This window comes from Canis lupus, chromosome 24 (genome assembly GCF_003254725.2).
Source record: "Canis lupus dingo isolate Sandy chromosome 24, ASM325472v2, whole genome shotgun sequence".
In the NCBI taxonomy this organism is placed as follows: domain Eukaryota; kingdom Metazoa; phylum Chordata; class Mammalia; order Carnivora; family Canidae; genus Canis; species Canis lupus.
In genome coordinates, this window is record NC_064266.1 from 36,464,696 (window position 1) to 36,489,092 (window position 24,397).

Here is a 24,397-nt window from a genome sequence, read left to right on the forward strand (position 1 = left end):
GGCAGAGGTCACACCTCTGGTTCATGGGCCCTGTAGGGGAGGCCCCCCTGGGCCATCATGCTTCAGGCTGCTCTGACAAGGAAGGCTGGGATGTCTGTAGTATATTTTAAGCAAAAGTCCTCCCAGCCATTATCAATGCAGTAAAGTCCTAGGACTCGTGGTGGGAAAGCAGGCCGTTCCTAACAACTGCCTGTGGTGTGGGCCTTTACTGCCTTTGGCACAGGGTCTGCCAGCAGATACCGTAAGTGGGAGAGAAGACACCTTCTCCTGTCGTTACTTCAGCTCCAGTGTGCACCAACATGTTATACCAAGTACAGTCTCTGGCTTTGCTGTTTATTTTGTGGGCCGAGTGATAAAGCATTCTGAATGACCCCTTCCTTTTCTCTTCTTCCAGCTTTGCATTTGGCTCCCTGATTTCTGCTGTCGATCCAGTGGCCACTATTGCTATTTTCAATGCCCTTCACGTGGACCCAGTGCTCAACATGCTGGTTTTTGGAGAGAGTATTCTCAATGATGCAGTCTCCATTGTCCTCACCAAGTGAGTATCCTTTCTTCGGGGATGGCATTCAAGTGCCCTTGTATCAGAAGGACAAATGTTCCCATGCAGCTGCGTGTACAGCTGCTTGTCCTCTAGGTGATGGGTTCACACGATCCTACATCTTCTGTCCTGACAGGCCCTGAGGCACCCCAGCAATACTGTCAGGGCCCAGGCTGATCAGAGGCGAACCTGCCTTTTAGGACCTACCTTTCAGCAGTGCTTTCAAGTTCAGCTTCTTGTCAGTGTCCCTGGGGGTGCGTATTAACCAGAGTAGTCCCAAGCCCCACTCTCAGCTTCTGATTCAGTTGATCTGGGGTAGTTCTGAGAACTTAGGTTCTTAATTGGCTCCACAAATGATGAGGGAGCAGCCGGTTGAGGGATCTATGTTTGGACAGCCTCGGTGCAGACAAAAGCAGTAGACCAGAGACCCTGCTCTCCCAGTGAGGAGTTATTGCACATCACCTTCCTTTTCACAGCTGTAAAATAAGCTAGTGATACTAACAGGCATCCCAACTTGAGATGCTATTGTGTGAAAGCTACTTTGGAAACTGTAAATCTCTTTCAAATGTTCATGGGTATTACCACCCTTGTTGATAGGATCTGAGAAATTATAGATGAATCCTAAAATGTCAAGAAGCCATTGAGAAAAAGAAATGAATCTAAGATCATCTCAGATGCATTTATCTGACACAGGGCTCTTGTCCTTGTCTTCCTCTTTTCCTTGTCTTTTGTGGTATTCATTCATTAGCATGTATGGGCGAAAGACCCAGACAGTTTTACCAAAAACAGAGAAGGCACAGACAGTCAAAGCAATTGGAGAAAAGAGCCCTGGACAGTGTTTCAAGATGGGCTAAGAGAATTTTAGGAGCCAGTCTGTGTTCTGCTAAAGAATAGACTTTCCATGATCTGAATACTGACTTGACTTCTTTTGTTGAGGGGTTCCTGGCTAAGCATAGCCACTCTGTTGTAGTCAGCATTTTCTTAAAAGCTTTATTACAGACGACATTCTGAATTTTTATGTCGGAATAAAATGATGTTTTATAGTGGAAGGAACCTGAACTCAGGTTTTGGAATCAGGCTGACCTGGGTTCAAGTCCCATTGATGCCACTTAACAGCTGTGTGACCCTGGGTCAGCTCCTTTACCCTTCTGAGCTATGTGTTTCCCAGCAGTAAAGTGAAGGTGATAATGCCCCAGCCTAGGATTGGATTCGAGGATTGAATAAATACGATGCTGTGTGAAAAGCACCGGACATAAGTTCATGTTAGGTCCTTTCCTCTTCTTTGCCTGTCCCCCATTTACTGTTTCCTGTGTTTGTCTTAGTTTTGTCCCACTTTTGCAGGAAGAACTTTACCAAATGTTGTTTAATTGCAAGAGGTGCTTAGCAGACCTTAAAACAAACAAAAAACTTTAAAATATTTTTGTTATTCTAAAAGTAATACATTTCTTTATATAAAATTTAGAAAACAGGGAGAGAGAGTACATGCATTATTACTATCCAGAGATAATTATAGTTGACAATTTGGAAGTATACACACATTTTGTAGAGATGGGCTTATACCCCATATACTGTATTATAACTCTTCCATTGAGCAGAGTTGAAAAATAATTGTCCATAACCTCATTTTACTGGTTACAGAGTATTCCTTTCTATGAACTTACTGTGATCAGTTTAGCAAGTTCCCCACTTTTGGCTTTTTCATGTTTCTCTTGACAAAAATTTCTGGAGCTTTATTAGGCAGTTATCATACATCATGCCTATAAGACCTTTTAAAAATCTGATGGCAATATTTTTTCTAATTTAAGATCTACCCTGAAAGCCTTTAACTTTTGGGTTTTGTCTTTTGTCTCATGTCCTGACTGCACGTATTGAACATTTGCAGTGAAGAATTTTGTCCAAATTGGTGGTGATATCATGAGTTATTTTTACACATTAGGAGCTCAACACGACTGCTTTGTCTCTAATTTGTTTTGTTTTCAAAAATTCATCAGAATTAGGATGTTTTCTGAACTTTTCCAGGACTCTTTGCCACAAGAAGGTTAAGGATGAGGAGCTATTTTCTTTATTTTATTTTATTTTATTTTATTTTATTTTATCTTATTTTATCTTATTTTATCTTATTTTATTTATTTTATTTTATTTTATTTTTTTATTTTTATTTTATTTTATTTTATTTTATTTTTTTATTTATTTTATTTTATTTTATTTTATTTTTTTATTATTCATGAGAGACACAGGGAGAGAGAGGCAGAGACACAGAGGGAGACGCAGGCTCCATGCAGGGAGCCCGATGTGGGACTTGATCATGGGATTCCAGGATCATGCCCTGAGCCAAAGGAAGACACTCAACCGCTGAGCCATCCAGGCGTCCTGAGGAGCTATTTTCTTTTGAAAATGTGAAATCATGGAGTCACTGTAACCAGCCAGAGTTTCTTTCTAGAAAAGTGTTTTTGAAGGCCAAGATCGCCTGTGATGACAGTTCCCAAAACTGGATGTGTGGGCCATATGCATATATAGTGTCCAGCCCCCACCTCACCACTGCTGGTCTCTAGGCTGGGGTGGGTGTGCTACAGGCTGGCTGTCCACTCTCAGCATCTGGTGAAGGCCCTCTATTGCTCAGAGGCCAGCTGGACTTGCCAAGGTCAGTCCAAGGTAGAAGAAGGATGCTCACAGAGAGGTGAGCACAGTGCCTTGAGTACAAGAGGGAGACAGACTCTCTGAGGGATTGGAGTGAGGCTTCTCAGCCAAGCTGTCTTGTGAGCCAGTAGGCGTTTTCAGATTGGAGAGGCAGAGGGGGCATGGTAGGCCTGCCTGTTTTGAGGGGGCGAGAGAGCAGTACAGAGGGGATTGTTGTCAGCTTTGCTTGGTCAGAAGGTAGAATTACGTCTTATTTCAGAGTCTACTTCATAAATGATCACTTTCCAAGTGACCTGACACATTTATATTTGCAACTGAATATGTGAATGAATTATACCCCTTTTTCGATGTTTTCATTTTCATAAGTGCCAGAAAGCTATCTTCTGTTTTTTCATTGACTTTATTAGTTTTAGCTTTGATTTGTTAGTATGACCATTTATTCTTATAACGATTGCTGTAGAGGAAACCTTTTTGTGCTCTCTAGCTGCAGTGTAAACTAATGAGATGGATCCTGACGCAGCATTGTCTTGTTTTCTTTTAAGTGTGAGAAACAAAATATGTAGAAATTTACCAGGCCAGAAAGAGTCCAGATTCTACTTTCAGTTACCCTGAGTTCAGAAACCATTGGCCTCTGTCCTTCATCTGCTGCTATCCTTTAGTGCAGCCTCACCAGTGAGACACTTCCATGGAGCCTCTGCATGAAAAGAAAGCAGTGGCCCCAACCGGTGAACCAGGTGAACCAGCCGTGGCAGCTCTAAGGGGTGGGGGCTGGGCACTATGTGCAAGTGGCCTACAGATCTGTTTGGGAACTATGGGTGAGTTTAGCCTTCAAAAACACTTGTCCAGTGAGAACCCTTGTTGGTTCTCAGCACTCCTCAAGGTGGGGTATTAACCTATATGGTCTGTTGGGAAAGAAAGGGATGGAGGACGTTGTGCATTCAAGTGAGTTTAGAAAACGTTTATGTGAAAAAAGTTAGATTTCTTTTTTTGTGGGACTTTTCAGAACCATTATTATACTACAGCTGTGAATCACTGCTGAAAATTTTCTGAGATTATTTGACCAAGCTGTCCTCTTATCAGAGATTATCCTGCTTTGAAATTATACCAATTCATGAAACGCTGATTAAAGAAGCTAAATATTTTTATGGACAATTCTTTGTTTTGTTTACTGATCCAGCAAAACTGTACTGAGTGTCTTTGCATACCAGGCTCTGCCTTAGGCCCTGGACGCGTAATGATGATCGAGATGGACATGTGAATGACAACGTTGGCACTTGCCATGAAGTCAAGCACCAGGGGAGCCTATAATATGTGAAGGGGTCAGAGCAGGTGTCCCCAGGGAAGTGACACTGACAGTGGGTTCTGAGGAACAAACTGGGGAGTTAACTAGGGTCAGGGAGCAGTAAAAAGTGACCTACAGAGGGGTGCCCACCATAACATTGGGGCCCTCCCTGGATGAGGAGGAGATGGGGTCATGATATATGGTGGACGGAGTCAAGTGTTGCTTAGACTGGGCTTCCTTTTTTTTTTTTTTTTTTTAATTTTTGTTTATTTATTATAGTCACAGAGAGAGAGAGAGAGAGAGAGAGAGAGGCAGAGACACAGCAGGCTTCATGCACCGGGAGCCCGATGTGGGACTCGATCCCAAGTCTCCAGGATCGCGCCCTGGGCCAAAGGCAGGCGCCAAACCGCTGCGCCACCCAGGGATCCCCTAGACTGGGCTTCCTTCTAAAAAGCAGTAGATGGGTTGATGGGTTTGGACAGGCCAGTAACCCAATCAGATAGTACATTTTAACGGCCAGTAAGTGGAGAATGGGTTGGTCCCTAGGAAGACAAGGATGTTTAGAAAGAGCCCTGAGACATAAGGCCCAGGACGGAGGATGGTAAGGAGAGAGAGGGAGAGAAGTGGATGGATTTGAGAGGTCATCTGAAGGTAGGATCCATTAGGAGGATCTTTAATGAGAGTAACTCCATCGTCAGGGTATAATGGTTTTCCCATTGAGGATAAAACCATTAATTGAATTTAATGGTTTCTGACATTTTCCTGTTTTGTGATCCCGAAAGGAAAATCCTTTCAGTTCTTCTTCCTAACAGTCTTCTTAAGTCCACTCCCTCAGCCCTTACTCTCGGAGTTCCTGCCGTCACTTCAATTCTAGGTTTTATCACAGGGCCTGCCACCACCGGAAGCACTCCCCATGGCTCGCTAGGGCCTTCGGGATGCAAAAGCCACTCCTGACCTTGGTTCCTGGCCTCTCACAGGTCTGCCATGACAGCCGCTCTGGCCTTATCTCTTGCTGTTGTTCGCCTCCCCTCCCCGGCCCGTTCCTGGGCTCTACCTCTACTAATGTGTGGAATTGAATGCTCCCAGAATGGGCTCCCTGGCTCTGCACGCGCTGTTCCCTCTGCTGGCGGCACTTGCCCTCATTTCTTCACCTGTGAACTCTTCTTTTTTCCAATTCTGAAGCCAGCCGGCATGTCATGAGAAAACTCCTTTGGGCACCACCCGGCTGAGTTAGATGCCCACCCTGTGTTTCTGCAGCCCTTTGCCCTTCCCCGAGGTGGTCATTTGTTTCCGCCTTGTTCATATTCCTTACCAGGCTGAAGGAGCCCCTGCAGAGCAGGTCCTCTGCTCTCCTCCCTGAAACACCCTCCCACACATACCCCTGCCCCCTACCCCCCACCCTGGAAGGTAACACAGTAGGTGGTAGTTCACAAAGTAGGTGAACCAATAAGTGGCCCAGCCCAGTGGCAGAAGGAATGAAGGAGCACATAAGCAAAAAATCAGTTTTGGGTTTTAGTTGATTTCTAATAACTTTGTCTATAACATTTTAACTTCTTTCTGTTTTTCTTTTATTTCCTAGCACAGCTGAAGGTTTAACAAGGAAAAATATGTCAGATGTCAGTGGGTGGCAAACATTTTTACAAGCCCTTGGCTACTTCCTCAAAATGTTCTTTGGCTCAGCAGCACTCGGCACTCTCACTGGCTTAATCTCTGCATTAATATCCTTTTAATATGATGAACTAGCATGGCTGAGAAGATTTTCATAATTAGATTCATTTCCAGCCATTTCCACCCCCTTGCTTAAGAGGCCAGTTTTAGTGTAAGGCTGCATTTGAAGGACCTTTACATGGTTTTGGCTTGGGGAGCACTTTCATTAACACCCAACCACTTTTAGATGTGACGTGTACAGTTTAGGGCCTCACTTTTCAGAGTGTCTTGATCACACACACCATTGGCTTTCAGATCCCACTGTTGTGGGAGCTTGCTTCTCAGTAGAGAAGATTTTCCGTTTCCACTGTCTCCTTTTTCATAGTCAGAAAACTGGAAATTAATTTCCTCTGAAAATACTAAATTGAGAAAGTCTTTATTATCCCACTGAAAGTGATTATCTGGAGGTCCAGAAAAGAGACTTGCAAAGTGGGTCCATCCAAGGTATTCACGCTGGATTGCATTGTTCAACAGCCCATACACTTGCTGTTCCAGCCAGAGGAGGAAGGAGGCTCATTAAGGCCAATGACACCTTCATCGCTGTAGAAAATTCATCATGTTTAAAATAGGAACAGGCACCAGACCATTTCTGTGGGAGCCCAAGCCTGCGTCTCAGGGAGTTGGCCACCTGGCCCTCCTCCATGAGCAGTTTGGTCCACAGATGGCCGGAAGAGCCACCCTTGCCTATGACAGGCATGCTTGTCTGCCGTCCTATTGAATTTTCCTTCACCTCCTTTGTCCAGAAGTCTAAAGGCTCTATTGTTGGCTGACAGCTTCTCATATTATACCATAAACAGAATGGAAAAGAACTTTTTCTAGTTCAGTATTTTCCTCCCTATTCATCTTTCTCTAAGGGGAGGGAGGATGGAGAACCTTCGGCAGTGATGAAGCCAAGTAGATGGGCTCAGTGAGTCCCAGCATAGGCGTGTGGGCTGTATTTGAATAGAGAGAAGACTCTCCTTTCATAGGAGCAGGAGTTTAGAAATCTCCAGGAATAGGAAAGAAAGAAGGTCCTTCAGTGGGGCACTTTACCCCAGAGTTCTGGCCACTCCATCAGCTGTCTCATCAGACGTCAGAGGAAGGGGATAAAGGGTGATGCAGCCCCGGAAGCCCAGGCCCTCCTGGTAGCATGGGCTGTCCTCATTCTGGCTGCTTCCTCAGCTTTGCCCCAGCAACCCCAGCTTTGCCCCCGTAGCTCTGGCACATTGTCAGCCTTTCAAGTCAGCATTTTTAAATGAGTTACTTACGTTGATTTTCATTTATAAATCCCCACCATTTGTCTCAGGAATTTACAGTTGTTGGTGTTTTGTCCGATTCCCTTTCTTAAAACAGTCTGCCTGCAAAAGGAAAAAAAAAAACAAAAAACAGATTTTCATGTGTTACCCTGGGATGTTCAAAAGCCTTTCACATCCGTTGCTTACCCTATATATTTGGAAGGCAGCAGTTTTGTGACTTGTCTACATCTCCCATCAACTGTCCGTTGGTTCTTTTTCCTTGACAACTGTTATTTACGTGCTAAAGCATATTGACTTGAGGAAAACGCCTTCCTTGGAGTTTGGCATGATGATCATTTTTGCTTATCTTCCTTATGGGCTCGCAGAAGGAATCTCGCTCTCGGGTAAGTGACAGAAACGTTGAACTGCTGGGGTTGATGGCATGTTGTCCTGCCTGGTGAAAGAGGTTAGATCAGTGGGGTCCCTTTTTTTTTTTTTTAAGATTTTATTTATTTATTCATGAGAGACAAAGAGAGAGAGGGAGAGGCAGAGACACTGGCAGAGGGAGAAGCAGGCTCCCTGAAGGGAGCCTGATGTGGGACTCATCCAGGGACTCCAGGATCCTGCCCTGAGCCATTGGCAAATGCTTAACCTGCTGAGCCACCCAGGCATCCCAGTGGGGTCTCTTTCAATCACAAGAGACAGTCACAACTCCCAAAAGCTTAAGCAACAAAGGGGATTTACTGACCCTTGACCTGGGTCAACTCAGGTCTGGCTGGATTCAGGGTCTCGGTGTTGTCATGGTCATGTTTTCTCTTCACCCACTGTCCTGTAGCAGAGATCAAAATACTCATCCAGTGGTGCCTCTTTCCCAGAATATGGCATCTAAAGAGCCTTCACTCAAAGGATGGGGTCAGACCGCCAAGGGACAGTCAATCCCCTGGCCTGCCCCCGAGCCCCTATTGAGCTGCATTCTATCACTATAGTTTTGCCTTTTCCAGAATGTCCTACAAATGAAATCACGTAGTATATAGACTTTTGTGTCTCCTTTCTTTTAGTTATAGTAATGTTGTTGAGAGACATCCATGGTTTTGCACTTGTCAGTAGCTTATACACTCTTACTGCACTACATTTTATTCATTCATTTGAAGGAGATTTGAGTTTTTCCAGATTTTAGCTACGAACATGTATGCATATTTTCATTTATCTTGGATAAATACCTAAGAGTGAGGTGGCTGGGTGATACAGTGAGTATTTATTAGAAACTGCCTGCTGTTCTCCAAAATGACTGGACCATTTTGCATCCCCACAAGAATGCATGAGAGAGTTCCAGCTACTTCCTGTCCTCATCAACACTTATTTTAATTTTTTAAAGTTTAGCCATTTTGATAGTTGTGTGGCAATTTGATTTTGATGGACTTTGGAATAGTCCTCTTTATATTCTACTTGGAGTTCATTGAGCTTCTTGGGTTTATCCTTTATGAAGTTATAGCTTTTCACGAATTTGGGGAATTTTTACCCATTTCTTTAAACACTTTTTTGTGTTCTCCCATCTCTTCTCCTGTTGAAACTTCAGTTACTGAAATGATCAACAATATACTGTCATCCCATAATACACTTGGCCTTTTTAATTGTTTTCAATCTTTGGTGTTTGTGCTTTACTTTGCCTGGTTTCTTTTGCTATGTCTTTATGTTCACAGATCTTTTTTTCTGCTACACCCACTGTCCTGTTAGTTGCATCCAGTGTATTTTCCACTTCAAATATTATAATATTCATCTACAGGAGTTCCCCTTAAGTCATTTTTTAAAAAATATTTTATTTATCTATTCATGAGACACACAGAGGCAGAGGGAGAAGCAGGCCCCATGCAGAGAGCCTGATGTGGGACTCGATCCCGGGACTCCAGGATCACACCCTGGGCCAGAAGCAGGCGCTCAACCGCTGAGCCACCCAGGTGCCCCTCCTTTAAGTCATTTTTGTATCATCCATTTCTCTCCATGTTCATGATTGTCTACTTTTTTTTTAAGATTTTATTTATTTATTCATGAGAGACAGAGAGAGATCCATGTTCGTGATTGTCTACTTTTTTTTTTTTTTTAAGATTTTATTTATTTATTCATGAGAGACAGAGAGAGAGAGGCAGAGACACAAGCAGGCTCCATTCAGGGAGCCTGATGTGGGACTCGATCCTGGGTCTCCAGGTTCGCGCCCTGGACTGAAGGCAGCACTAAACCACTGAGCCACCCGGGCTGCCCTACTGTCTACGTTCTTGAGCACATGGAGCATGTGTATAACAGCTGCTGTAAATCCTCCTTTGCTAATTCCATCATCTCTGTCAATTCTAGGTTGTCTTTGGTCAGTTCACTTTTCTTCTGCTTATAAGTCATATTTTCCTGTTCTTTGCTTGCTTAATAGTTTTTGATTGAATACCAGTCATTGTAAATTTTATGATGTTGTCGAATACTAGATTTTACTGTATTCTTCGCAGAATTTGGGGTTTTCTTCTGCTGTGTATCTGAGTTTCTCAGAATCACTTTAATCCCTTTGGGGTTGATTTTTTGACTTTGTCGGCAGGCCCAGAGGTAACACAGTGCCCTACCGAGGCCTCTCCCTCCTGGCTCATCTATTACAAGGTTACCTCACTCTGGCCTGGGCAAACACAAACTTACCAGCCCTGTGTCTGCTTCAAGAATTGTTGGCCTATTCTTTTTTAGTGGCTGTCTCCCTAACTTCTTGGAATCTCACCCCTCACATGGACAGACCAGTACAGTACAAGATTCAGGGGGATGCTATGGTAGCTCTCCAGAGCTCTGTTTCTTTGTGGCCCCTCCTCCTGTATTTTTTTTTTTCCCCCTCCTGGTATTATGACTGCTTTGAGTCCCTCGAAAGGAATGTTGGCCTATTCCTTTCACCTGTCTCCTCTTAGCTGGACCAACCCTGCTGGGCTTGGTTTTGGAGTTCCCCTCCCTAAGCCTCAACCTGGAAGCTATGTCAGGGCAGAAGCTGGGCTGGGGCCTGGAGCAGAAGTGGCCACTTTGTTTCCCTTCTGTCAGGAATGTTTCCCTTCCGAGATCCTATCCTGCAGTACCCAACATAGGAAAACAGTTTCGTTTCAAATCTTCTAGCAGGTTTTCTAGTTTTTTATGGCAGGACAGCAGTCCGCCTAGCAAAGTGGAAGTCCCCAGTGGTTTTTAATGACTGTTGAGCAGAAATCTCCTGCCCGCAGGTCACTCTCTAGAATCACATATGGGTACTCTGCGAGCAGATCCTGCCAAGGAGGAAGCAGAGAGGACTCTGGCCATTTTCACTGGAGAACTCGTTATAAATCTTATGGTTTTGTTTGTTCTTAGTTTGATTTGTTCCCAAGCCAGTTCTCTTGGGTAATTTCATCGTGGTATCTGTCATCAAGTTCCTTCTCTTATCTGTCCCGAATTTTGGCACTTACATAAATATTACCTTTGAGTCATTTGGCTTTAGCCTAGCTATTTTTACCTCTGTTTTTCTAAATTGCTCCACACCCCTTTGAGATGAACGCTGAGTACCTGGTTGGCAAAGATGTATTTTGTGCATCCATTTCAAATTTGTGATTAAAACAAGGGTGTGTTTTTCTTGTCTTCCAAGAAACTGTGTTTTCTGTTTGTCGGGTTTCACTTCTTTAAGGACCTTTGCTACATGAGCCAAATTCAGCACACGCAAGCCAAGGGCACGCTTGGCCATGTCTAGGCGATTGGCTGGGCTCTGCCCCTGTTTGTCTTTTGGGTTCACAGACAAGGTTAGGATAGCCCGGGTGTGTTGGGAGGACCTTCTAGTCCTGCTGTGAGAACACAGCGGGAAAGGTGATGTCCCCCCTTCCTTCTCATGCTGCACTATTCCTGTCACAAATGACTGAGTGAGCAGTTCCCAAGAACAGGGAGCAGGATGCTGTCCTCCCAACTCACACCCAAACCATATGTTTAGGACACAGCAGTTAAGGATGCCAGACAGACCTGGGTTTAAATCCCAGCCCCGTCTCTCGTTAGCTGTGTAACCTCACACAACTGACTTATCTACTCTGAGCATCTACTTCCTCCTCATGAAATGGATGTTATAAAAGAGCCACCCCGAGGCTCGTGGTGAGGATTAAAGGGAAGGATGCAAGTAAGAGCTCTGACAGAGGCATGCTGGGGTGACCACATACCCTACTGGCCCTAGTACCCCCAACATGTAAACTAATAATACCCCCTTTCCCTCTCACAAACATACTGGCTTCAACAGCAAATTAAATTCTCCCTCTAGAATATAAGGGAAGGGGGAAGAAATGTGTGGGAAATATCAGAAAGGGAGACAGAACGTAAAGACTGCTAACTCTGGGAAACGAACTAGGGGTGGTAGAAGGGGAGGAGGGCGGGGGGTGGGAGTGAATGGGTGACGGGCACTGGGTGTTATTCTGTATGTTAGTAAATGAACACCAATAAAAAATAAATTAAAAAAAAATTCTCCCTCTAATTATGAGTTAGTAAGTGTTAGCCCTTTTCAGAATCTTTTCTAACTCTATCAACAGTAATTATTCTGTTTATTGAGGCCAGTTTCAGGGGCCACTTTGCCCTCTGGCTCTAAAGATTCTAGGATAACTAGACCCCACCTTTGCCAGGGATTGGAGCAGAGCGACCACTGTCATGGCGAGTCACAGAGGATGGGACTTGGAGGTTGAAGGGTGAATCTGCAAGATTGACCAGGATATAACACATTGTGCCAAGTTGGGAAGACGTAGGCCAAAGGTAGAAAGTGTGAGTGTGCAGCCCTCGTGTACACAGGTACACAGCCAGGGGAGTCCTTTATTTGTGGCACTGCCTATGGGAAAAAAACTGGAAGCAACTACATGTTCATTTACAGGAGAGAAAGATTACATAAGTTTGGGTAGGCTCTTACTATGGAATCCTGTGCAGCCACTAAGTGAACTTAACCTATTTGTATTGCCGTGGAAAGAACTCCCAAGATATATTGCTAAGTTTTAAGAAAGAAAGTTGGAAAACCATTTATCCATCCATTCAACCCTGGGCTGAGAACTGTCCTTGGTACTGGGGCTGTCCTTCATAAACAAGACCAGATCAGGTTCCCAACTGCTGAAGAAAGATGGGAAGCAAGTAAGCAAACACATACCATAATTTTCAGGGCGTGAAGAAGTGACAGGAAGGAGAGAAATCAGAGCACTGTGATAGAGAGTAGCATGGGGGCAGGTGTGTCCTGCAGCAGGGGGTCAGGAAGGTCTCCTCAAATAGGTGGTGCATGAGCTAAGGCTTGTATGGTGAGAAGGAGGCAGCCAAGGGAGGGAGGGCCCAGGGCATGATTCCTGAGCAGTGCTTGACCTCCCATATTGCCATGAGATAGCTTGGCACACTCCAGGAGGAGCAGAGGTCCATCGTGGCTGGGACAGAGGGGCGGGGACCCCGGCCCACAGAGTTCTCTAGTCCTGGGCAGGAGTTGGGATTCTGTTATGTGTGCAAAGGCAGGTAAGTGTTGGAGGTCTTTTAAAAATCCCTCTGCTGATAATCCATGCTGCATACATAATGTGATCCTCCTATTCATTGCCTTTTAAAGACAGATTTATGGCTTAGGAAAAGAACTGGCAACCTGTATCAGAAACTTAATTTGGGGCGAGGTGGTGTGAATGGAGAGTCTCTTACTCTACCTCTGAGTCTGGATGTTTTATAGAAAAATGGGTTTATTTTGAGGTAATTAACAAAGAAAACTAACTGTGATTTGATCCAGCCTTCAGGAAATTCATATTTTACCCACAGGAAGGTACAATACAGTGGAAGTTATACCTTGATAGGACCACCCTTCACCTTCTGCCTTTGGACTTGAGTCTATTCATCATCATTGTTCATTACATTTAAAATAATGGATTTAACTGAGACTAGAAATGGATTTCTTCCCTCCTTCCCTCCCTTCTTTCCTTCAATTAAACATCTGCCTTTGGCTCAGATCGTGATCTTGGGGTCCTGGGATTGAACTCCCATCAGGCTCCCTGCTCAGCAGGGAGTATGCTGCTCCCTTTGTCTCTGTCTCCTACTTGTTCTCACTCACTTGCTCTCTGTCTCTCTGTCTCTCTCTCAAATAAATAAATAATCTTAAAAAAAAAATACCAATGTCTTTTATCTCTACAAGTGAGCCTGTTTACACCATTTATCCACTGGTGTTTTTACAGCCTGTGTGGTGGCAGCTACAGTGGATAAGGGTAGTCTGGGTAATGGAGAAGCCACCTTTGCTGAGAGACGGCTCATAGGGCAGACACTTGAACTGTCCCTTGGGCCTTTGCACCCACTTCTGATGCTGCTGACTCTTTCCTTTAAACCTCAGAACTCAAGAGATGCTCTGATCTTAGACTAACCCAGGGTAAAATGTGGTGGCTGGCTGTTTACTCTTGCTTTGGCCAGAGGACCCATTTTCATAGAGTCCAAATTCAGCCTCCAGAGGTGGTTTGTTTATCTATACAGAAATTTTGTTAACATTTGAGTTAGTTGCCATCATTAAAAGCTGGGAGAAAAAGAAAGGTAAAATAATAATAAATAAAAGCTGGGAGATTTCCCATAAGAAACAGCTTTGTAGTATCTCTCAAAAAGCTAGAAGGAAGATTGGTCACCACTTAGGCCTCCCATCTACAGGCTCGCAGTGCCTGGTGGGTCACACAAGGTGGCAGGCCTACCCCTGTGGGAATGGTATTGAGAATGCAAGCTGAGCTCTTGCAATGTCTCTACTACAGTTCAGTGGTTTTCATCCCTTTTCTAAGTGGCGAGTCAGCCATTCATCCCTGTCACTAGAGTGGCAGGCGTGAGCTACAACTTTTCTTATAAATTTTCACTTGTAATCCATTTTAGCAGCTTACTTAATGACTTTATAAACATCTCAGCTTCCTTACATGACAGTGAGACCCCTTTGCTGCTGCCGAGGCAGAGCAGCAGTAACAGACGAACCCATCCACACAAAGCACTGTGGGAATGATCGGGGCAGTGGGCAATAGGTGTGGACTCTCGTGAAGAGCTTTCAGGAAAGGACACATATCCTTTTTTAGTCACTCCTCTTTGTAATCTAAAAGATTATGGTAGGGGACGCCTGGACGGATCAGCGGTTGAGCATCTGCCATCAGCTCAGGGCATGATCCCAGGATCAAGTCCCACATCAGGATCCCTGAGGGGAGCCTGCTTCTCCCTCTGCCTATGTCTCTGTCTCTCTCTTTCTTTCTCTCTCTCTCTCTCTGTGGCTCTTATGAATAAATAAACAAATCTTTAAAAAAATAAAAAATAAAAGATTATGGTGATTAAGGTGAAAATTAGAAAAGAAATGAAAGTCCATGCAGTCTCTACATCCCGATTCTTACACTCCCTTTCTGCCCCAAGAGTGATTCACCTGCCCTGTTTCTGTCTGTGGGTGAGAGTCACTTGTTCCCAGTACCCCCTTGGCAGGTCCACGAGAAGCTGCTGTTAGTCCCCTGCCCAGAAGAGAGAGCTGAGGCTTGGAGAGGTAAAGAAGGTTGGCCTGAGGTCACCCAGCTGGTAAGGTTGCTGCCAGTGATAGGGGGCCTGTAGCATTTCTCTGCAGCCTCCAGGAGGCCTCAGGTAGTACTTTCTTCGCTTTTTCTTTTCCTTTTCTGAATATATGTAACACTGTAGGGTCCAGTGACCTGCAGAAAATATACGATATTATTTGTGTATCAAATAGCAGGTGCTCTTCTGTGCTGTTCATGTCTCTGTGCTTTCCCTCTTGGTCTCTCTCTAGGCATCATGGCCATCCTGTTCTCGGGCATTGTGATGTCCCACTACACGCACCATAACCTGTCCCCAGTCACCCAGATCCTCATGCAGCAGACCCTCCGGACCGTGGCCTTCTTGTGCGGTGAGTTCTGCCTCTGTGTGGTCCTGCGCAGGCCTGCCCACAGCCTTTGTTCTGCTACACCGTTTCGGGAGGCTGCCCAGCCTTCCCCTGGCAGGAGAGGCAGCAGAATTCCTTCAAGCCAGATACTGCACTCCCTTATCTTTTGTTTATTACTCTGGCTTTCAGATTCCGTAATGTAAACCTAACTCCTGATAACTTTCTAGAACATTTGATGCCTGCAATTTTAAAACCATAAACAGTAAGAATTACTAATTATGAATTTTGGAGACTCCTATGTTTGTAATGTTGTAAAGTGACATTTCCAAAAATGTATTCCCTGGCATTGGCATCGGTGAGAGTTAGCTAGGACAAGACCCAACAGTCAACAAGAATCTGGAAAATCTTGGGGGAAATGCAGTTTCAGTTTGGGGACTGCAAGAGCATTGTGAGCTGACACACATCATAGCATTTCCCCAGCATATCCACAGGCCCCTTTTCCACAAGAGTGGCTCGAAGAGCGTAACTTGGGAGCTCGTGTGCCAGCACAGTCATTGTTGGGCAGGGTCCACCACAAGAACTCTCTCTGTGAAGCTGTTCCAGCGTGGGCTCTTGCTCCCCTACACTCTGCTGTACTCCCTTACCTTGTCCCTGGTTTATATCTGGCAGCAAAGGATGCACTCTCACATGGTCCCTTTCCACTGGCCTACCAGGTAACTGTGCCCAGCTGTCATCACCAGCATCTCCCTGGCACTGTGGTAGGGTGCGTCTCATTTTCCAGCACCAGTTCCACACGGTCACATCCTAGGAGGCAGGGGCAGGCTGTGCAGAAGCTTCCTTCTGCAGCCTTAGGGCGCTCAGGTGCCCAGAGTTCAGATGACTTGCCCTCAGTCTTGTAGCTAAGAAGTGAGTCTGGAATCCAGGTCTGTCTCTTCCTGGCCGAGGGGGTCTTTTTACCCCAGCCCCCCACTCGCAGAGCCCTAGCTAAAGTCTCTGAGCCTGATACTCGCAGTTAAAGGAATGTAAAGCAAAACACCTGTCTGTTTTGTACTCATCAGATTGGCATATCTTAAGTTTGCTAATACCCACTTCTGATATGGGCATTTGGAAAGCAGACCTTGCTGACAGGCGTGTGCACTGATGCCATCTCTTGTACAGTCATTGCAGCATCAGGCAGGGTTTCAAAGCTGTGTGCTCTTTGACCCTCCAGTGCTACCCTCAGGAACTGAGCCTGGATATTTGTCGTAACTGGTAACATCAGAAATAGAAGCAGCTTAAGTGTCCATTGACAGAGGATTTGTTTTGTTCAATTAGCCATGACAGATCAATATAGTGAAATTTATGCCACCAGGGAAAAGCATAACATAGATCTAAATATGTTCTGAATGAGCTGATTTGGAAAGATCACAAAAATATTAGATAAGAAAAAATTCAAGGAGGAGAAGGGTGTGTATACTATCCGGCTTGCAGACTTGTTTTAAAAAGATATGTGTTTAGAGAAAAACATGGCTGAAATGTTTTAAAGCAGCCTATTTTATGATGTTCAACTCTTTTAAAATACAGTCTTTGTCTCCCTGATTATTAGCCTATTCTGGGGGATGTTGTAATGTAAGCAGGGAGCTTAGTGCTAGAAATTCATATGGTGCTTTTTCTTAAGATACACAAGGGCTTGCTGGCCAGAGAGTAGGGATCCGACTCTCTCTGCCTCGTGGATGGAAGCCAAGAGTCGGAGATCCCCCTCTCTTCCTACAGATCCTGTGGGTACAAGTCCTCTTCCAAATCTGTGACCGCATCAGATGTGTGAAGTCACTCACTTAGTTTTGTCTGCCCTGGTAAGGAAGTTAACCGAGGGCCCTTTCCACACTGGTTATGTGGTATCTGCAGTCATTTGCTCTGAATTTTTGCCACTTTGCTGCAGTCAGGATCCTCGCTAATAACAGTGACAAATGGGCAGATTCATGTATTTATCATCTTCCCCCGGTTGGAGAGTATTTATTTGCATGAGTATTTGACAGCTGGCTCATTAAATGAGGAGATTCTGAATAAGCAAGCACATGTGGCTCATGGGATAGAAAAGAATGAGTGAATCGAAGTACAAGTTCCACCAAGGAGGCATCAGGTGCAGGATTTTTCAGAAAATAAGCAAAGTTGTTATAGTGGATTCTGACTTACATGAAATGTTTGCTTGCTTTAATGATTGAGTACCATGTTAGAAGAAAATAGTTGGGGCTGAATAATCCATTCTTTGGTTTGTTTCAGAAACATGTGTGTTTGCATTTCTTGGCCTGTCCATTTTTAGTTTCCCTCACAAGTTTGAAATTTCCTTTGTCATCTGGTGCATAGTAAGTATTTTCCTTGTTTTTTATTTAATTACTTCTTTGTAGATCAATAACCACATATTCTGGATTCATTTATGTAACTGTTAACTGCTCAAAGTCAACAGCTACATAGACACTCTTCTGTTTAAAGTTTCTTTTGTTAAAAAAATCATAAACATACAATAAAGGGAGGAGGGATGGAATTAAGTGAATGAATATCCCTGGAAAAGAATTTTTGCTTCTTTTTGAATTTTAAACGGCCTTAAAGGTTATGATCTTCTCTAAAACATACAAGTTCCTGTGTTTCTATGTGAGGTGGTGAACGCAGATTTCAGAATTTAATACATACTTGATCATAGCCATGTAAAAACGTCATGCATAGAGGAAAAAACCATGTGAAAGAATATAGCACAATGTTCACAGGGGTTGTAGAATTGGGATGATTTCTTTTCCTTTTCTACTTTTTCTCAATAATTTATAATGCATATATTTACTTCTTGCTGTGGCCTTCTTCAGATGTGTCCATTTTTGAGCATAACCGTGGACACTTGTTTAAAGTAAAGATTACCAGGCCCTTACCTCCCCAGAGGTTTACCCAGAGCAGTTGTCCGAGGTGATTCTTGCCATTCAGAAGGTTTGGGAAGCTTATCCCTGGACTCAGGGCAGCAAGAGGAGACAAATTAAAATATTAATTTAAGCTAATTAATAAACTAACAAATTAAGTCATAAATTAACTAATTAAAATAGGAAAGGAAAAGTTTGATCATTCACAGTAGAGTCAAATCTTTTGGGGGAAATAAATGTTTAGCATTTAAAACAAAGGTCCAGCTTCCTCAGGCATCTGATGAAAGTGACATGAATGGCTTCTGACCTGTGAGCATTTAGCCTGGTGCTCCCAGGTCTCTCCCCTCATTGTGAGCTTGTCTCCCAGGGGCCTGCTGCCTGCTGATTCTTGCTGTAATCCCTAACTCGATCTTTGTTGTCCTTTTAGACCCACCTTCAATTTAAGACACATGAGAAGCACGCCTTACTGTTGCTCAATCAATTATCATAATTCATCTTCAGTTAACTTTTATTACCAATGCCACTTAACAGAACCCAGCTATTGGAGAGGCACACCTTTTTTAAGCACTGTCACCTACCATGTACAAACCAGTGAGGCCTACCTGTTTGGCACATGGGAAACCGAGCCATGGAGAAGCTAAAGAATCCTCTGGAAACAGTGTTTCTCCTTGCAGTAGGGGTGCTTCCCCCTCTCAGTCAGCAAGAGCTCATTGCTTCTGTCACTGTTATCTGTCCTTCAAACTCAAGTTTCAGGACAAAAGAGGACAGCCAAAATCATTTCCCAAAAGTGTAAGGGTCTTTAGTGTGGTACCTGGGTAAAAGGGCCACGTTTGGTCAAACCTGAGACACAAGTGCAGGGATGAAAGATTGGATTTCAGTGGGTAAAACGGAGGTGGCTCCCTCAGCCGTGGGCTGGGAACAAAAGGAAAATAAGAAGATGTGTTGGAGTGGGAGCTCCCTCCCGCTCCTAGAGGTGGCTAGTGCTGTTCAGATGCATTACCTTAGACTCACTCATGGTCAAGGGCACGGGCTTTGGAGACCGGACTGGGTTTGGGACATGGCTCCCCTACTTCCTGCCTAGGTCCTCTTAGACCAGTCCTTTACCCTCTGTCTCCATTTCCTTGCCCCTGAAACTTAGAGCCTGCCAAGTGTACATGTGTATATTGTGTACATGTTATTAGGTTAGTTATGGTGAGAACCAAGTTGAAAAAAGCAAATTAATAAGTAGTTCTAGGCATCCAATTAAATAAGATTTAAACCTTACCTAAAGCTATATTTTGTTAAGACTGTAGAGATGGGTAGGAACCCAAAGCTGTGGCAAGCAAATGTCCAGGCAGGGTGCATGTAACCTCCTTCTAGAACCTGCCTACACATTCCTTCTGCTTGAGGAGCAGCATTTACGAGCATTAGGTGTACGTCCTTCTCAGTCATTCCTCCTTTCCCTGAGGAGTGGGGCGCCCATAGGAGAGGCAGGAACGCCTTGTCTGTCCCTCCAGGGCTAGCCCATTGGAAACGATTAGCTCGGGCCTGTCCCATGGTGGAGCACCTTTGGAAAGAGTGGGATTGCCCTTAAATTAGTCTCTGGATACTTTAGCATGGCCTCTTGGCATTTGGTTTTGTTCTACTGTCATAACTAAAGCTGGCTTTAATACTTGTTAGTCCTCTCTTCCTGGCCATGGCAACATACTGTACAAAGTGTGATCCTTTCCAAGACTCATAGAAACCAGCGTCTAGAGCAACATGCCCCAGCTGGGTCTCTGCCTAGCATTATCATTCATGTCTTTCATGGCCAAGGGGAAGGCTGCATTTATTCTGGGTGTGTCACAAGGTCTGTGTTAGCTTCAACAAGCTTCATCCTGAAAGACCAGAGGTTTCTGTCTAAGACTTCATTTGTTGCTATTTCACAGGTACTTGTACTGTTTGGCAGAGCGGTAAACATTTTCCCTCTTTCCTACCTCCTGAATTTCTTCCGTGATCATAAAATCACACCGAAGATGATGTTCATCATGTGGTTTAGTGGTAAGTCCAATGTTGAATGAACAGTGGAAGGAAAATGCCTCTTATAAAGGCACACGCTGTATAGAGAGTGCATGTGGCTATCTGCTGGAGCCCTTTGAAAATGGGAGCGCCTCAAAAAAAAAAAAAAAAGAAGAAAAGAAAAAGAAAATGGGAGCGCTTCAAGGTGCCAGGGTGGCTCAGTTAGTGAAGCGTCTACCTTCGGTTCGGGTCATAATCCCAGGGTCCTGGGATCAAGCCCTGTGTCAGGTTCCATGAGGAGCCTGCTACTCCCTCTGCCTGTCACTTCCCCCTGCTTGTGCTCTCTCCCTCTCTCTCTGTCAAATAAATAAAATTTTTAAACAAAAAGAAAAACGGCCACACCTCATAAGGCAAAAATCCTACAATCCCCTGGTTAACAGGGTCCGGACAAGCCCCTTCCAGACAGTACTACTCACAGGCTCCATGCTGTGAGATAAATGGGTAATGTGCATCTGTTCTACACATGAGGAAGCCCAGGCTTAAGGCAAAGGACTCACTTGGGTTTGTGTATCAACAGGAGGCAGAGCCAGAATTTACTGTCTATTCACGTTCCTCTTGACAGATGGGCAGCCTGGGGCAGGTTGCACAAGGAGCAGCTTTGACTTTCCTACAAGTAGTGTAGGGCTCAGAATAAAGAAAGTTCAAGTTGAAACTTTTTTTGCACGACAGGCTAGGTTTAGGTATTTTTTTCCTTTAGTCAGAGTTCTCAGCATTGATTGGAACACTGTAAGTTTCTGTGCAAATTCCTCTACTTTTTAAAGGATGGGAATGAGTTCATCTTTGGCTCCTAACACACTGGATCCTTAGGCATCTTTAAATTTATTTTTGAGCAATACATCCAGTTCTTTGTACCTTCTTATTTAAATATTATAATTAAAATATTCCATGTGGGTTGGGGTATAGCAACGTGCTTTATAAGTTGTTTTCTATCCAACAGCGTATCTGTAAATTTCTCACAGATTTGTCTCCCCTTTCAAAAGGCCTTGTTTAAAATATATACATATGTATGTGTGTGTGAGATATGTATGTATGTATAGCAAGAGAAACTTTTTGCTCAATCTTTTTTGCCAAGAAGAAAAAAAATGTAGTAGATCCAAGGTCTTAAAAATTTCAAAGAAAATGTCAGAAATGTATCAGATACTTTACATAGTAGCGTGAGCTGTTTGGAGAAGTGGGCATGGGAAGAGGCCTCTGTGGGGAATGGGGCGCTGTTCTAAACAGTGAGGACCATTGGTTCCCCTGGTGCTTCTCCCAGGCCATCCCGAGCCCTCTTGCCACAGGCTTTTGCCCTCTCTTTCCTGGATCCTCAGACTCTGTCTCTACTGAGACATCATCATTGAAACTCTTAAAGATTCTTTTCTTTCTCAGCAAAAAACCAGCAACTTCAACCCAAACCCCTTCTGCACACCCCCTCCAGCTGCTTCCTGTCTCCCAATGCTGCCAGACCTCCTGACATGGACTGTCCTCGCCTGCTTTCTCCACTTCCTCACCTCCTGTTCATGGACCTGAACTTGGCCTTGCCCGGGTCACGAAGCAACCTTTTGCAGCCAAAACCTGGCGGGCACAGGGCAGCCCTCATCTGGCCTGCCTCCTCGGCTTTGAGCTCCTTCTTCCTACTGACCTGCTTTCTGCCTGGAGATCTTCTTTCCTAGGCATCCAGGCCATGCTCCTGGTTGCCTTCCTTTTCCTGTGGGGTTTCCTTGGCTTGCCCCTCCTCCTTTACCAAACCCTCAACACTGGCTTCTTCAGGACTCAGCCCCAGGCCTGCTTCTGCTCTTGTGTTCTCACACGCCCACCCATCATGTGGCCTCCACTTCCATCAAGTTCCCACACTCCCAAAGCTGTTTGCTCTTTTTTTTTTTTAAAGATTTTATTTATTTATTTATTCATGAGAGACACAGAGAGAGAGAGAGAGGCAGAGACACAGGCAGAGGAAGAAGCAGGCTCCATGCAAGGCGCCCCACTTGGGACTTGATCCCGGGTCTCCAGGATCACGCCCTGGGCTGAAGGCGGCACTAAACCGCTGAGCCACCTGGGCTGCCCAAGCTGTTTGCTCTTAAATCTTGACTCCCGTGTTGAAATCCTCCTTTGATGCCATGGAAACACCACAATCTTGTTGTCTAGGACTGAATTTGCCTTCCTGCCCAACCTCTTCTTTGCCAGCGTTCCCCTTCCACGGAGAACAGAGAAGTGCGTGTTACAGCAGAGGCATGGCTAACTCCGTATTTGCTGCATGTACATCTGTCCTGTGCTGAGCATTTCCTCCTCAGGCCACCAACCTGGCAGGCCCTGTGTTTAGTCTCATGTGACAGGTTGAGAGATGGAGTTGAATCCATCGCTCCAGCCTGAGACACCTGGGCGGAAAGCAGGGCACTAGGTGGTGAACCCAGGAGCCGGATTCTAGACCCTGTGCCCCGTCCACCGTGTAGCACAGCCCTCCTAGGACATCCCGCCATCGTCTGTGCCCTTCCCCTCTCCTTGTCTCTCTTAATTCCATCCCCTGTCTTTGTCCCTATCTTGGGCCTGCACTGCTTGGTCAGAGCCCCCTCATTCTGTGATGCTCCAGCCTCCATGTTTGGGTCAGATCCTCCACTGAGTGCCTTGCCCCATTCTCCCCTTCTCTGGCACTCACCGTGTGACAAGTCCTTGTCTGGGGTCTCCCCTCCTGGAAGCTCCCCTCTGTGTGGCCCCAGGCAAGTTAGGAGGTTTCCTAGAAAATGCTCTCTCTGGCTCTGGCTCTGTGCAGCCTTCAGCTGAGCCAGCAGCCTTGCTGGGCACCACAGCAGGAAGTAAGGAAGAGGCAGTGGCGCAGCTCCCCCACAGCCTCTGGCCAGCAGCAGGGCAGCCCAGGGCCTGTCATGCCGCCAGGAGCTGTGTAAGAGTAGCATCTTCAGAAGCGAGGGGCCTTTGGATAAATTGTTTCCTTGGCTGTTGCCTGAAAGGCTGTGTGGTCCCAGGAGGACGCTTCATTCCCTCAGTCTCGGTTCCTCATCTATATCTGGTGGAGAATTGTAGGACCTGCTTTACCAGCCTCCTGTGAAGTTCCAGCGAGGTTGTACATGTGGAGCCCTTAGCACAGGGCCTGGCACCTATGCACAGGGATGGCTTGGTCCATGCTAGTATTTTTGTGAGCATTGAGCTGGGTAAATCTTCACACAAGCACGCACACCTAGTGCATCACGGCCTGGACACGTCACCTCATTTGACCTGCTTGGCCACCCTGTGAAGGAGAAATGGGATGAGCTAAGGCCCCGCTTCTCTGTGGCCTGCTTTTCCTCACACCCCAGAGCCTCACAGGAGGAGCTCATCCTCTTTAGTCGGGTGTGTTAGAATGTTCGACTGGCGTGATGCAGGGCCATGGCCGTATCCCCAGAGCCACCCGGTCAGTGATGCGGCTTCTCCTCTCTCCGCCCTATGCATGTCCTCATACCCCCTTCTCTTCCCCCAGGCCTGCGAGGGGCCATCCCCTACGCCCTGAGCCTGCACCTGGACCTGGAGCCCATGGAGAAGCGGCAGCTCATCGGCACCACCACCATCATCATCGTGCTCTTCACCATCCTGCTGCTGGGCGGCAGCACCATGCCCCTCATCCGCCTCATGGACATTGAGGACGCCAAGGCACGCCGCAGGAACAAGAAGGACGTCAACCTCAGCAAGACAGAGAAGATGGTCAGTGCCCCGTGGGCCCGGGAATGGGATGGGGGCTTGGTCTGCACCGCAGCTGGGAAATGGGGAAATGAGACACGATTTGACGATCTTAGCACCTACACACACATATACCAGTTGCCAGCCTCAGAAGGAGGTTGGAGTCCTGAGGCTCCTTGTGAGTTGTTTGCCAGCCTCTGGCCTCATGGTGGGAAAGGGACACAGCCTACTTTCTCAGTGGGGAGCACAGGTCTCTCTGCAGCCATGTCTCAGCCAAGGCCCTGCTGGAAAGAGGTCCACAGGGGAGAGGGGGTGTCACAGTGGGGGCTGGCTCAGCAGGACCTTCTCACAGAGGCTGTTCTCCCACCACCCCCATCCTCCAGCTTTCTTGTCTGTTCTTAACAAAAGCCCCAATATAGGTTCTCAGACTTTTTGCTGGGTATCTGAACCAGTGGTGGCTCTAGGGCTTTCCAGGGCTGGGTGGGACCAGAGAGAATTTGCATTTTTAGCAAGTTGCCAGGTGCCGCTGCCCTGCGACCCTGCAGCCACCCTTGTTGAAGCCCGGCTTTAGGGGAACCAGGATGTTTGCCCAGAGGAAGAGGAGCT

General features: G+C 45.6%; 1 protein-coding gene and 1 long non-coding RNA gene across 4 annotated transcripts in view; one reads left to right on the forward strand and one right to left on the reverse strand.

Moving 5' to 3' along the window:
* Nucleotides 1-24,397, forward strand: part of SLC9A8 (solute carrier family 9 member A8) — a 70,823-nt gene that overhangs the window by 39,755 nt on the left and 6,671 nt on the right. For all 3 annotated transcript variants that reach the window (XR_004808966.2, XM_035705779.2, XM_035705780.2), the window contains 7 exons: nucleotides 395-538; nucleotides 6,037-6,175; nucleotides 7,677-7,782; nucleotides 15,135-15,251; nucleotides 17,487-17,569; nucleotides 20,017-20,128; nucleotides 23,595-23,815. Coding sequence is in view for 2 of the 3 variants with exons in the window: in XM_035705779.2 (XP_035561672.1) it covers nucleotides 395-538; nucleotides 6,037-6,175; nucleotides 7,677-7,782; nucleotides 15,135-15,251; nucleotides 17,487-17,569; nucleotides 20,017-20,128; nucleotides 23,595-23,815 (922 nt within the window). In the remaining variant the exon portion in view is untranslated. The remainder of the gene's footprint in view (nucleotides 1-394; nucleotides 539-6,036; nucleotides 6,176-7,676; nucleotides 7,783-15,134; nucleotides 15,252-17,486; nucleotides 17,570-20,016; nucleotides 20,129-23,594; nucleotides 23,816-24,397) is intronic.
* On the reverse strand, nucleotides 22,016-23,600 carry LOC125753468 (uncharacterized). Its single transcript, XR_007405383.1, has 2 exons — nucleotides 22,779-23,600; nucleotides 22,016-22,316 (listed from the first exon to the last, which is right to left on the reverse strand). It is a non-coding gene; the product is annotated as an uncharacterized LOC125753468 (long non-coding RNA).